This window comes from Artibeus jamaicensis, unplaced genomic scaffold (assembly GCF_021234435.1).
Source record: "Artibeus jamaicensis isolate MK-2021 breed Jamaican fruit bat unplaced genomic scaffold, CSHL_Jam_final scaffold_369, whole genome shotgun sequence".
In the NCBI taxonomy this organism is placed as follows: Eukaryota; Metazoa; Chordata; class Mammalia; order Chiroptera; family Phyllostomidae; genus Artibeus; species Artibeus jamaicensis.
The window spans coordinates 40,163,466-40,177,213 of NW_026522042.1; the positions used below are offsets into that span (position 1 = coordinate 40,163,466).

The window sequence follows — 13,748 nt, forward strand, 5'->3', positions numbered from 1 at the left end:
TTCCCAACCTTACAACTTGTAGTATCGTACTATCTAGAAACTCCTGCTGCCACGCCCTACAGCTCAGGACAGCCTTCCTGGCACTGTTAAAGGTAGCCATCAGCAACTCAGGCCATCCGTCGCATCCGTGTGAACACTGATTTGAACTGCTGGCCATCCCTGAGGGACCCAGCCCATAGCCCAGTTTGTCTCCATGGCCCTTCTGCGTGTCTTCCCATTGCAGACACCTGCTGCTGAGATCCCAGTGTGTGCCAACACCAGCTAGAGAGGGTTCCAACTCCAGTCATGCCAGCATGCTCGGAAATGCCCCAAGGACATAAAAGGAGGTTATTTTGGGTAAACGAGCCTAATTGTTCTCTGCCTCCACCGAGAATAAAGGCAGAGGAAACTGTGTAATCTATGAACAAGTGCTTTACTACTGCGACATAAAAATTTTTATTGGTAGGCAAGGTGAGACCGAGACTCTTGTGTTAAGTAGTAACCTCATTTAGAGTACAACTCTATTTACCTGCTACAAGAAAATGTTAAATATTACAGAATTATTGCAGCAAGAGCCTTGTGCCAACAATCTAAAACATAGGTTCTAAAGCTAAGATCTAATTAGTTCTTTTAGAGATCTAATTAGTTGGAAAATATAAAGCTCAGGGATAGACAGCCCAGGTCTTTCATGGACAGCAACTGCAACCAGTGGTAGGTCTCCGAGGCGGCAGAGACATGGCCCTCGTTGGCCTTCAACCAAACCGAATCTGTCACTCCTCTGTCTGGCGTCCATTTCCTCCCAGGGACCACAAGCTGACCAGCCTTCCAGATGTGCCACGTATAGTTGGCACCTGTTTTGAAGAAACATCTGGTGCGTTTATACCTTGCTGCAGCCAGGGGAGTTTTTTATTTTCCTCCAGGTCTCTTCGTTCTCTTGAGTGAGTGCCATTTGCGTTGCCGCGCGCGGGTTGAAACTTGCTGCCCAGCATTCCTCCTCCGTGTGCTGTGCCGACGCACTTTCCCCACAAAACTGTTCAGATGCAGCTTGCTGTCATCTCCTGATCTCTCTTGCCAAGCGACAGTGAGCCATTTTGGAAAATGTTGGAAGCCTTTTGCTGAGGTTTAATCAAGCTGCAAAACCTTTTCTGGTGTGTTGGCAAAAGAGTCCCATTCTCCATTTGTGCAAAATTTGCCTTTTATTTTTATTGCCTGCCTCTCGAGTGGAACCAGGTTAGCAAATGATGGAAAATTAAATCCAGATGATTTGTGATAAGGAGGATGTTTTGTGAAAAAAGACCACTGGGTCGTAGAGAATGCTCACAGTGAGATTATGCAAATGTGTTTATTATCACACTTTCAAATAGTGCAGGCAGTCTTGATTCTGATGCAAGGCCAGGCAATTCTGGTTAGCTTTTTATTTATTCAGTTTTTTCTGTTTTAAATGAGCAGAGATTCACTAAAGCATAAAAGAAATGAGGTCTTCAGAAGGGCCTGCCTCATAACCACCTATGTACTTCGTACCACAGACATGGTGAATAATTTGCTTTGGCCTCATAGTTCGTGATTTACCCAGACACTGTAGTAACAGAGCGGTTGTCACACTCTTTCATTTTAGGAAACCTGTGATCTGGGGAAGATAAAGCCCGAAGCCAGACGATACTTGGAAAAGTCAGTTAAAATGGGAAAAAGGAATGGTCTCCATCTTCCAGAACAAGTACAAAATGTGAGTTTATGTTTCGTTTTCTTAGGAGGACAAAAGGAATAAGTAGCCCTGGCTGGTGTAGCTCAGTGGATTGAGAATGGGCCTGTGAACCCGAGGATCACAGTTCGATTCCCAGTCAGGGCACATGCCTGGGTTGTAGACCAGTTCCCAGCAGGGGATGCATGAGAGGCAACCATACATTGATATTTCTCTCCCTCTCTCCTTCCCTTCCCCTGTAAAGATAAATAAATGTTTTAAAAATCTTTTTTAAAAAGAAGTAAAACAAAATGAAACAAGTATAAAACAGGAAGTGCATATTTTAATATGGGAAATAATACGTAATTAAAATCTATTTACAATGTACTTGACAGTCAGTGGCTTTCACTTCTACAGTACAACTCCTGTCCACCTCATAGTGACTGACAAAGAACTGGTAACTTAATTTTTCTTTAACTGCATCCAAGTGTTATTTGTGTCATGTATGCTGGCCATATTTTATTTTCTCTGCTCTAACATTTCCTGATACCTAGTTCCAGTCTCGGTATTTTCATTCCCTTGAGGTTAGAAAGATAGGGCACTGCTGATAAAATCTGTATGATGGAGAGTTTTAAAACCAGCACTTTGAAATGAAATACCCTATGATTAGTATATGGCCCTTAAAGGTGGAGAGATTAGCTGGTAAAAACTGCTTCTCAGACTTTTTCTTTTGTCTAATGCCAGTCAAGTCTTCCAGTTTCAGAAATTAAACTCAGCTACAGAATTAACTCATTCTTTGGAAAGGAAAAAATAACCCATGATTTACCTCCAGGTGATTCTTCGAGGGTGTAGAACTGGAAACAAGTTTAAAGGAAACGCAGACCACGTGATGTCAGCATGGTAGATGTACCCAAAGGCCCCACTGAGATACGGGCACCTTTCTCCCACCTACCTGCCCTTTGAACACCTAGTGTCCTCTGCGTCCTACGCACAGGAGAAATCTGACTGATCTCACTTATCTGACTTGCCTTCCAGGTCCATCATCAGCTCTGTTGGGGCACAAACACTGTATTAGTTAAAATGGATTTGGTTGTAGCTAACAACACCCTGTTGGAACAGATTAAACAAAAGAAGAGATTTTTTGCTTATATAACTGGAAGGTTGAGAGGTGGTCGGGCTTCATGGGCTAGTTTGATCCTGTTGCTTAGTGGTGTTTGCCACTTGATTTTCTTATTCCTCTACTCTGTCTTCTTCATTGTTAGTGCTAACCAGAGCTGGCTCCTTTTATTTCTAAAGTGGCTGCAAATTGAAAGCCACCACCATCTAGAAGGACATAGAGAAGCTTCCATCAAACCTCCTTTCATGTCTTAATGGATTCAATCATACGCCTACTCCTGAATCCCCCTTTAGTTTGGGTTGTTCCCGACCAGGGTTACCTGAGCCAGTCACTACTGCAGTGCAGGTGGGATTACCCGACTGGTGCAGCGGTCACACCCCCGGAACTTGGGCAGTGTCCAAAAATGGCACTGTATGTGTCAAATTGAGCGTCCCTCAGAACTACCTGAAGGGCTTGTTAAAACTCTGATCACTGGAGCCCACACCTCCGTGAATTAGTGTTTCAGTGGATTTTGTGGGGGTCTCACAAATTTGCATTTCTGACAAGTTCCCAGGTGGTGTTGATGCTTGTGGTCAGGGCCACAACGTGGAGAGCCAGTGTGGTTTAAGTAAATTTCATTCGCTAGCATTTTCAGAAAAGTGGGACAGATTAATAAAATTATTTCATGTGTTTTCTTGTGGTTCCCTTCATACTGTTTCCTTTGATCTCCCACCTGATAGTTTTTAGAGGATTGTTAGGTCTCCTAAATCGCATTTGTTTGAGAATGCTCTATAAAAACTAAGACATACACTTTTCCCCTAAAGCAACCATAGAATTATTCAGTTTTTATCTTTTAGCTTACTTCAGCACCAAGTACTGATTTACTAAATTAAAATTTTAAATTAGAAAAGATTCAAAATATCATTATTAACAGGCTAACAGACTCATTCATTCTTTCATTTAGCAAGTTGTGTGTACATACATGCTAGATGCTGCTTTGACTCTACCTCCCAAATTTACTCAGTTCTTGCAACTTTACGAAAATTTCTAACACATCACCAGATTGCTGTTTTGTTCATGTTACATGCAGATACTCATGGACACAACATACAAGAGTGCAGCAAACTACTCAAGCACATGCCTAAGAAAGTACTTCCTGCCCTGGCTGGTGTGGCTCAGTGGATTGAGCATGGGCCTGTGAACCAAAGGGTCACTGGTTCAATTCCCAGTCAGGGCATGTGCCTGGGTTGTGGGCCAGGTCCCCAGTAAGGGGCACAAGAGGCAACCTCACATTGATGTTTTACTCCCTCTCTTTCTCCTTCCCTTCCCCTCTCTCTAAAAAGAAATAAATAAAATCCTTTTAAAAAGTACTTCCTGGGTGTTGGAGACAAAAGTCATTATTCAAATAAAGTGAAACTTACTTGACTGCTAATGATAACAATAAGAGATGCATTTTATTGTTAAGGTCCTGTATTTGTATTTTTGTTTCAGGAGATTAAAGCAATGAAGAAAAGAATGAGTGAGCTGTGCATTGACTTTAACAAAAACCTCAATGAGGATGATACCTTCCTTATATTTTCCAAGGCTGAGCTTGGTAAAATTTTGTTATGTTTCTACATTAAATTATATAATTCTGAGAGATAAGGTCACCTCACAGTTTGCCACATCAAAGTTAAAAGAATTGTTTAAAAAATGATCCAGTCCTTCCTACAGAATTCATCTCCCCTCTACAGAAAAGACAACCAAACCCTGCCTCGGTTACAGGCTAATACGAGCGAATACCATTTCTAGAGACAGTCCTGAGAAGGTTTCGTAATCTGTCTTGGATAACTTATGCTATTGTTTAACAGCCTTCAGTTCCTTGAACATCTTTTGCTGCACACTGTCTCCTGCAGTGTAACTTTAACTAGTCTCTTCACACTCTGTTCTGGGTCCTGCCTGGCTTAATTTGCCTGTTCTCCAACAGAATACTACCCACACAGTGCACTGAAGCCTCTTCCTGCACTGAGTTAGCATCTCCTAAGGCACCTGTTCTCTAAGCACCACCCCCTTGATATTATAAGTCATCATTTTATTTGAATTTTAATTCCTCCACAAAATTCCTAGAGTTCATAATGGCACCATGCCAGTGTTAAATTAAACAATAATTAGAAAATTTTTTGCAGGTGCTCTTCCTGATGATTTCATTGAGAGTTTAGAGAAAACAGGTGATGACAAGTATAAAATTACCTTAAAATATCCTCACTATTTTCCTGTCATGAAGAAATGTTGTATCCCTGAAACCAGAAGGAAGATGGAAATGGCTTTTAATACAAGATGCAAAGAGGTACTTACGAATGTTTGGTTGGTTGGTTGGTTGGTTGGTTGGTTGGTTTTTTGTTTGTTTTTGTGGAAAACTTTAAGAAAAGGCTTTGCTCTGTTAACCAGTGTTGAAGCCAGGTCAGAGACTAGTATTTCTATTTGTATGAGCATTCTGCTTCCTAATCCCTCAGACCTAGAATAATTAGCCTTTACCTTGCCCGTGGACAACTTGCCTGGTACAGCCACAGGCTAAGCTATTCTAATACAAATAGAATGGATTAAATAAACTAAAAGTTGAGTTCTTCCTCCAAGTCAGTAGTCAGGGGTGAGTGGAGCTTCTCTCTCTCCTCAGTGACTTCCAAGGGCATTTAACTGTCATCGTTTCCCAATCCATAAGGAAGAGGAAAACTAAAGTACAGAGCAGGTATCTTTAAGAAAAAAAAAAGGCCTGGAAATGACATATATCAACTACATGCACATCACATTGACCCAAATTCCACTGTATAGCCATATCTAGCTGCAGGCGGAGGCTGGGAAATGTAGTCTTCATCTGATAGCCATTTGCTCAACTGAGTGGATTCTATTACTAAAAGGAAATAAGGAAGAATTAGAAATGGATTTTAAGAGTCAGTTAGCTAGCTGCACCACAGTCTATCCAAGTAACCATGAACGCCTCTTTTCTCCATTCACCAGGCATCGGATCCCACCCCATTACTGCCTTGAGCTCAAAGACTAGTCTCTCTTGATGATACACAGTCCTCCCCAATTGTAGCTTCTCATGATCCAGCAACCTATGAAAGGAAAGACTGGCTGTCTAGCGCGCTCACCCCCAGCACACATACACCAGTGGTAGGATAGGAACAGAATGGCCACAGTACAAACTCCCATTTGGAAAAGGAAACAGTGGGAAGCATAGTTTGGCAGGAATTGTAAGGATTCTGTGTCTGGGAAGTTCCTGGGATAACCCATTGGACTTACTGGGTCTCCTTTTAGGCAGGAATAAAATGCATTCAAAACCTCAGTAGGTTTTCTGTTTGTTGTTTCCAGTCAGATTCACATAAAAATAACGAGACCCAAATATTGCTTTTGTTCACAGTTCTTAAACCTACCAGATCCTTTCTCTTGTACCAGTTCCTGTATCCTGCTCTCCCTTAATGTCATAGTGTCAGCTTCAGAATCGCTTGAAAATGGTAGGCTTCAGGAGGAGTGCACACTCTCAGATAAATCTCTACAGTTCAGTAACTCTGAGTCATAGTCTTTGCTCCTGACTTTGGGCTACAGGGGAATTGGCTTCTCCAGCCATCTGAAGGCCCAGACTGTGGGCCACAGGCAGAACCTCTTAGAGAAACTCTTTCTTCTGTCTTTGCAAACTGACCAGCTCTCTCTTAAGCACACCTTTGTCATGTAATCTTAATAAAAGTAACAAATACAAACAAACACACATCATTATTAGTTTTCTGAAACAGTTCCCCTAAAGCTAAGACTCAGTAGGGAATTGGCCTGCCTTTTGCGTCACAGCACGGAAGAGTTTTAATGAGTGTGATCCCCGGTGTAATGAGGATTCCCAGCTTCTGAACCTGTGGTGTCTGTGTCCTCACCTTCCACCCCTGCATGTTTTTCATTTTTGTTATAGCAGCATCCTCTTCCTAGTATCAGTCCTGTGGGTATTAGAGTATAGCTAAAACAACTATACAAAAGTCAACCAAAAGCACAGAGATGCAAATAAATAAATGTTATTTCTCTTCAGAAAGCATTAATGGTTACCCATTAACCATTAGAGACAGGGGAGGTATTCCTGCATGGTTACCAAGTTTATTTTGGGGGTGTTGGAAGGGTTTTGGAAACAGTGATAATGGTTGCACAACAGTTTCAGTGTAATTAGTGCCACTTGTACACTTAAAAATGGTTAAAATGGCATATTTTATGCTATATGTTTGACAACATTTTTTTAAAAAGGTTTATTTCTCTTGAAACGAACAGTACAGAGGAGAATATTCTAGAACTGGAGGATAGCTCTACTGTCCTTAGCATGCAGTTTCCAAGGTCATGGTTGACACCTTTAGTTCACAGCTAGCAAGGCAAGCATCTGTAAAGAGATGACTCAGAAATTTCACTCAAAACTTCATTCGTATTCCACAGTCCCACAACTAGCTTTAGGGGAGTCTACTAGTCAGGTAACCTTGCATCCGGCAAAAACTCAGAAAATTTGAGGACTAGGGGAAAGAATGGAGGAATAGATACTGGGAGAAAATTGGCAGTCTGGAGAGAAGGTCTAGGGAAACTGAAACAAATGAAAGAATAACTCATATCAGTTAATTTTAGAACTTGGAGAATTATACTGTGTGTTCCTTATATCTATGTTTCCATCCTAATTTTAAAATAATAGTAATTATAACATAATTATATAAAGTTTTCCCTGGTTCCAGGCATTTTTCTATGTACTTACATATATTTTCATTTGAATCTTCATTTACCCCACGACTGAGCTGCTTTCATTACCTGTATCCTGCAGGTAAGAAAACTGAGGCTTGGAAAGGTTAAGGGACTTGCCAACTGTTACACAACCAGTAAGTGGTCGAGCAAACTTGGGGGCCCAGGTAGTTTGACTTTGGTGTGTGATCTTCCATAGAAACATGTCTAGAAATGATTTGCTGATTTAATCATCCGGAGTAGTTTTTCTTTGACCTCAACATTTATTTACTTTTTCTTCTATTGTTTAAAACCAAGGTTATGCTGAGTGAAATAAGCCAGACACGAAAGGACAGATGTGGTACGATCCCACGTACATGAGGTTCCTGGAACAGTCAGATTCCCAGGGACAGAAAGTGCAATGGTGGATGCCAGGGGCGAGGGGAGAGGTCATGGGGAGTTCATATTTAATGGGTATAGGGTTGCATTTGGGAAAGATGAAAATGTCTGAAGATAAGGCATTATCATTATTTGTATTTTGATACAAATAAAGTAATAGGAAATGTTTGCAATAATTTGAGAAAAATCCCTGAAACATTTTTTAAGTGTAGAGCTCTGTGGTGTTAAATATTGTGCAACCATCACTACCATGTATATCTTCAAGATTTATCCATGTGCTAGCATGTGTCAAGACTTCTTGCCTTTTTAAGGCTGAATGGTATTTCATTGTATGTATAAACCACATTTTCTTTATCCCTTTACCCACTGATGGACATTTGGATTGCTTCCACCACTTGGCTGCAGTTCACATAATGCTGCAGTGAACATGGTCATGTAAATAGCTGTCTGAGTCCTTGCTAAATCATATGGTAATTCTCTGTTTAATTTCTTCATTTCCTTTTTTTTTTTAGGAATTCCAGTGCCGTTTTCCACAGCAGCTGCACCATTTTACATTTCCATCATTAATGCACAAAGATTCCAAATTTTCTACATCCTCATCAATGCTTATTATTTTCTTTTTTAAATAATAGCCATACTAATGAGTATGAAGTTAGTTACAAATTTTGTGTTATTTGTATATTAATACAATGAAAAAGTAATTTATATATCAATATTTGGTGCAGTCCTGTCAATGAGACTAAATGTGGATTCACTATAGTCCTTAAAACTACATTTTCACTCTTAAGATTACTGTATCTAAAATTTTATTAAGACGTTATAACTATCTCCTGATGTTTAAATAGGTCAATTGTTTCAGAAGTACAATTGGATCATGAATCAAAAAATAAAAGTCTGCAACACTGAAAGGAAATAATTTATCAGAAGTCGAGATGGTCTAAAAATATTTGACAGTTTTGCAAACCTAAAAATACATGTAATAACTTGGTGTTTTGGATCCAATTAATTGTTAATGTTTGTTTTTGTTGTTATTGTTTATTACTAGGAAAACACCAAAATTCTACAGCAACTACTCCCACTGAGGGCCAAAGTCGCCAGACTACTCGGCTATGGTACACATGCTGACTTCGTCCTTGAAATGAACACTGCGAAGAGTACAAGCCATGTAACAGCCTTCCTAGGTGAGTTCTTTCTTTAAAGTCAGTTATGTATTTTCATTTCCGTGACTGTTCTGCTGCATGATACCAACTAGACAGACAGAGGGCTTTAGACTCAGTATGCTTTTGAGGACATCCTGTTTGTTGTTCCTTCAAGAGAAATTTATTGATCACCTACTATGTATTAGATACTGTACTTGGTTCTAAGGGTTGCCCATGGTTGCCTATTACTGTTATAGTCCTTGCTTCATTCTATATTGTATCTTGATTGGGATTTTATTTTACTTTATCTATTTTTAGAGAGAGGGAAAAAGACAGAGAAAGAGAGGAAGAGAAACATGTATGTGCAAGAGAAACATCAGTCAGTTGCATCTCACACACCCCCAACTGGGGACCTGGTCCCCAGCCCAGGTATATGCCCTGACTGGGAATTGAACCGGTGACCTGGACAACACCTAACCCCCTGAGCCACACCAATCAGGGCTTGATTGGGATTTTTATACTAATGTCTAACAAGACCGTTTAGTGTTTGTAGTTATAGTGTAGCTACTTACGAGTTCATATGAAATAAGCTGAGAAATAACAAATGAAAATATAACATGTATAAACAAAAAATGAACATTTTATATTCCAGAAGCCACTTACTATATACAAAAGTAATACCAAAATAATAATCATCAAAGCTATTATCTAATAACTATATTCACATTTATTTAACATCACTTTCACTCTTTTTAAAACTGTGGTTCTTGCATCATGACATTTACTTACTGGTACTCTGTCACTCCTCCCCGTCCCCATCTCAGTCCGTGTGTCACTGTCCCAGCAGTCACTCTGCTTTTCTCTTCCATCTTAGTGAACATGGCTGAATGACACCCATGGTGTAGGGACTGATTTTTTATGTAATCTTCTTTAACCAGAGTTTATGAAAGTATGACTTTTTTTTTAACTTTCTTCATTGACCTCTTTCAGAGTTTAACAACGAATCAAAGTGTGTAGTCTGTTTCTTTGGGTTTTTTATTAGCTTAATTAAGTTGGAGATTTTGTATAATGAGTTAAAATCAGCCTTCAGCCAAAGATTTACTCCACCATGTCTTCGATGGCCATTCCTTGTATTATTAGTGTATGTGCTGGCACAGATGTGACATGTAGCAGGTGCCCCATAAATGGTAGTTATTCGTTACTATATAATTCATGTATTCATTCGTGAGACATTTATGAAATAATTATTCTGTGTTAGGCAGCGTGCTAAGTGGTAAAACAACAGAGAGGAATTAAACGAGGTCCTTTTCTCAGGAAATATTCCCTGAGTGGAAACAGCAGAGACGTGAACAGGTCATTGCCATGTGTCCTGGTGCATGTTATACAGAAAATGGCTCGGGGAGTTAACAGGCTTGATAAAAATGTTGTAACTGCATATGCTAAATTTTTTCCTTGAGAACTACCTGATTAACCTAATGCATTTAAAGTAGTCTCCCTGTAATCTGAAATTGGCATAGTCCATGTGAGCTGTCCTCGTGCTCCCTGTACTCACACGTCCCTGACCGGCCCGCTCGGAATCACCTCTCTTTGGTCCCCTGTGAGCCTCCTCCTTTCCCTTCAGAGCACTCCTGCCCCTCCCACCCTGGGCTGCCTCCCGAGCGGACCTGCCTCTTTCAGAGGCAGACCTGTGTTTGTCTTACATATGCACCAACTCGTGAAGACTAAATACATAATAAGAGCATATTCATTTAGCCAAATGCAGGGAAAGAGTCAACAGTTGGCTGGAGTGTAAATGGAGGAATGCATCTAAGAAGTGGACTTACTGTGTCCTAATAGACCCTGTTCCCAGGAATAGGGTAGTGATAACTAAACCCAGGGCCACCAGAGACACTGAGCCATTGTTAGTAACACTGGTAGTCACAGGTCACATTTGATTTATTTTCGCTGCCTTTCTGAGGAGCCTCATCTTCTTGAACAATAATCATGTATATGAGTTGAGTTCCACTCTTGCTTTTTTCCTTGAATTATAACATTGTCCTGTCAGAGTCCTCTGAGGTGAACTTCAGCTTTGAGGAAGTTTATGCTGTGAGGAAGTCGGGGCCTAGTTTGGGTGGTGCTCAGAGTAAAAGGGCTGAGGAGCCATAACATAAATGACCTTGAAGAGAACAACAGGGCTGTCGAGTGGAGCCTGCTCTCCCTTCCCACTTCCCTCCCTTCTTCTGTCCCTCCCTCCTCGGAGCAATAGATTTTGCTGACTTTTCCCACTTCCTTCACAGATGATTTAAGCCAGAAATTAAAACCCCTGGGTGAGGCAGAACGAGAGTTTATTTTGAATTTGAAGAAACAGGAATGCGAAGAGAGAGGTTTTGAATATGATGGAAAAATCAACGCCTGGGATCTGCATTACTACATGACTCAGACAGAAGAACTCAAGTACTCCATAGACCAAGAGATCCTCAAGGAATACTTCCCCATTGAAGTGGTCACTGAAGGCTTGCTGAACATCTACCAGGAGTTGTTGGGACTTTCATTTGAACAGGTGGCAGATCCTCATGTGTGGAATAAAAGTGTCACACTTTACACTGTGAAGGATAAAGCCACAGGAGAAGTATTGGGACAGTTCTACTTGGACCTCTATCCAAGGTAGTAATACTGTATTGTTGGATTCAACTCCTTAGGGATTCAGCTTCCACCCAGATTAACACTCTTGTGTGACCTCTCGTGTGGTTCTTAGTAAAGGGATTAAAGATGTGGGCTCTGAAGCTAGAATGTCTGCCCCATTACCTACTAGGCAGGTTCTTAATGTTCCTGTGCCTCAGTTTCTTTACCAACACTACCGCCCTGTAAAGTAGGGCTGCTAGTCCTACCTGCTTTGTAGGGTTGTTGTGAGGATAAAATGGTTAATTACATGCAAAGCATCAATGGGAGACCACCCAGCCTTTAGCAAGTGCTTAGTAAATATTAGCAGCTGTTATCATTATCATCACCACCATCATCTAGTTTGTGCACTACATTTGCTTAAAGTTGAAACCCGAAATGCTTATTATTCTGATACTCTGTCTGCCAATACTGTTAAGTCTATGGGCCACTTCCCTGAGTCTGGCTGAGAAGCAACACAGTAGGCTAAGTCAAACTTGAGTTGGGATGTTTGAGCGACAGCATTTTGGGGACTCTGTTTTCTTCTCTATAGTATGGACTGATGATCCCTTTACAGGATTGCTTTGTACATTGCCCCATATAAGCAAATCACCAGGACTAGGTATTCGATCAGTGGTAAGAATTAAAAATAGTATTGTCTCTGAATCATGTGGTAACTCTGGACTCCATAGTGTTTCATCAGATAGGAAAGGGTGTGGGTCACTTTCTCTCCAGGCAGCTTTCTAAAACAAGACCAGCCTGTTATAATTACTAATCCATTTTGCAAAAAAAAGCTGGAGGAAAGAAATGACAGTATCCCCCTAGTTCTATCCCAATAGTGAGTTGGGTGGCTTCAGGTGGCTGCTGGGAAAAAGGCTGGAAAACTGTGTCATCCAGACGGTGGTCAGAGGTGCCTGACCCCCATGCTTTCTGGACTTTCACTTCTGAGATAAGCTAAAAATGGACCCATGTCAGATGTAGATGGGTCTGTTTTTAACTACAAAGTGTCAGCATACAGTTTTAAGCCAAGAATTTGTTCAGGGGAAATCCTTCAACATTGGAGCTTTCTGTTCCTGGGTCAAAGCTAGTTCTCCTCACCTTGTCCTGTTGTCTCTCTGCCAAAATATAATTGGTTTCTTTGAGATCTGACCATTGCTACCAGAACTCTGGTATAGGGGCCAGAGGGTGACCTTTTATGAGAGTAGTGACCAATGACCTACTTAATATTCACTTCCTGTCACCTACATGCTTGCTTCATGAAGATGAGAAGGGTTAACTTCTTTTCTTTGTCTAATTAACTCAAAAAAAGGATATTTAGAGTAGGTATAGGAAAGACCAGTTTTTTTTTTATCACATTTCAATTTTCATCAGATACTGAGATTCTTAAAACAAAAACAAAAATACTCTGATGGTTCCAACATAAGGTTGGCAGTTAAGGGCATTTTTAAGACTCACCATTATTTTTTTAACTTACTGATTGGAAAGAGAAAAAGTGATTCATTGTTCCACTTATTTATGCACTCATTGGTTGATTCTCGTATGTGTTCTGACCTGGGATTGAACCTACAACCTTGGTGTATTGGGGTGATGCTCTACCCAACTAAACTACCCAGCCAGGGAAAAGTCACCATCATTTTATCAACAAAATGTAAAAAGGCATAATCTCAGAATAAGGAATCCTTTAAAATCAAAGAAATGATATTTATGTTTTAAATAAGAGGTAAAAAACCCTCCATGTCACTGATTTTTAAATTGGGAGAAACTTCTAGATTTTAAGCTCTTCTTAAATTTTTAAAATTCTACACATATTTTTAAGAAAACTCAACTGTTGTTTCTCCAACATAGTAATGCCCATATTACTCTTAAATCAATAATACTTTTATTGCCTTTTGTAATATACCAAGAGGCATAAAATATAACAGGACAACACTTCCGAGAGGACGTTAGCTTTTCCCTGTTAAAAATAAGATTTGTGTATCTGTTGACCTGTTTATACTTTTCCAACTAATTACATGAAATCATTCCGGGAACTCTGAAGGACCCATTACACAACCAGAGCTGGGCTGAGTGCGCTATCAGATCAAGTGCACAGTGTCTGGTATTCTCCTCT

At 40.3% G+C, this 13,748-nt stretch overlaps 1 protein-coding gene across 1 annotated transcript in view; it reads left to right on the plus strand.

The window, feature by feature from the left end:
* Nucleotides 1–13,748, plus strand: part of NLN (neurolysin) — an 81,713-nt gene that overhangs the window by 38,059 nt on the left and 29,906 nt on the right. The window contains exons 4-8 of the mRNA XM_037150768.2: nucleotides 1,595–1,702; nucleotides 4,245–4,347; nucleotides 4,919–5,079; nucleotides 8,908–9,043; nucleotides 11,278–11,644. Of these exons, the coding sequence (XP_037006663.2) occupies nucleotides 1,595–1,702; nucleotides 4,245–4,347; nucleotides 4,919–5,079; nucleotides 8,908–9,043; nucleotides 11,278–11,644 (875 nt within the window). The remainder of the gene's footprint in view (nucleotides 1–1,594; nucleotides 1,703–4,244; nucleotides 4,348–4,918; nucleotides 5,080–8,907; nucleotides 9,044–11,277; nucleotides 11,645–13,748) is intronic.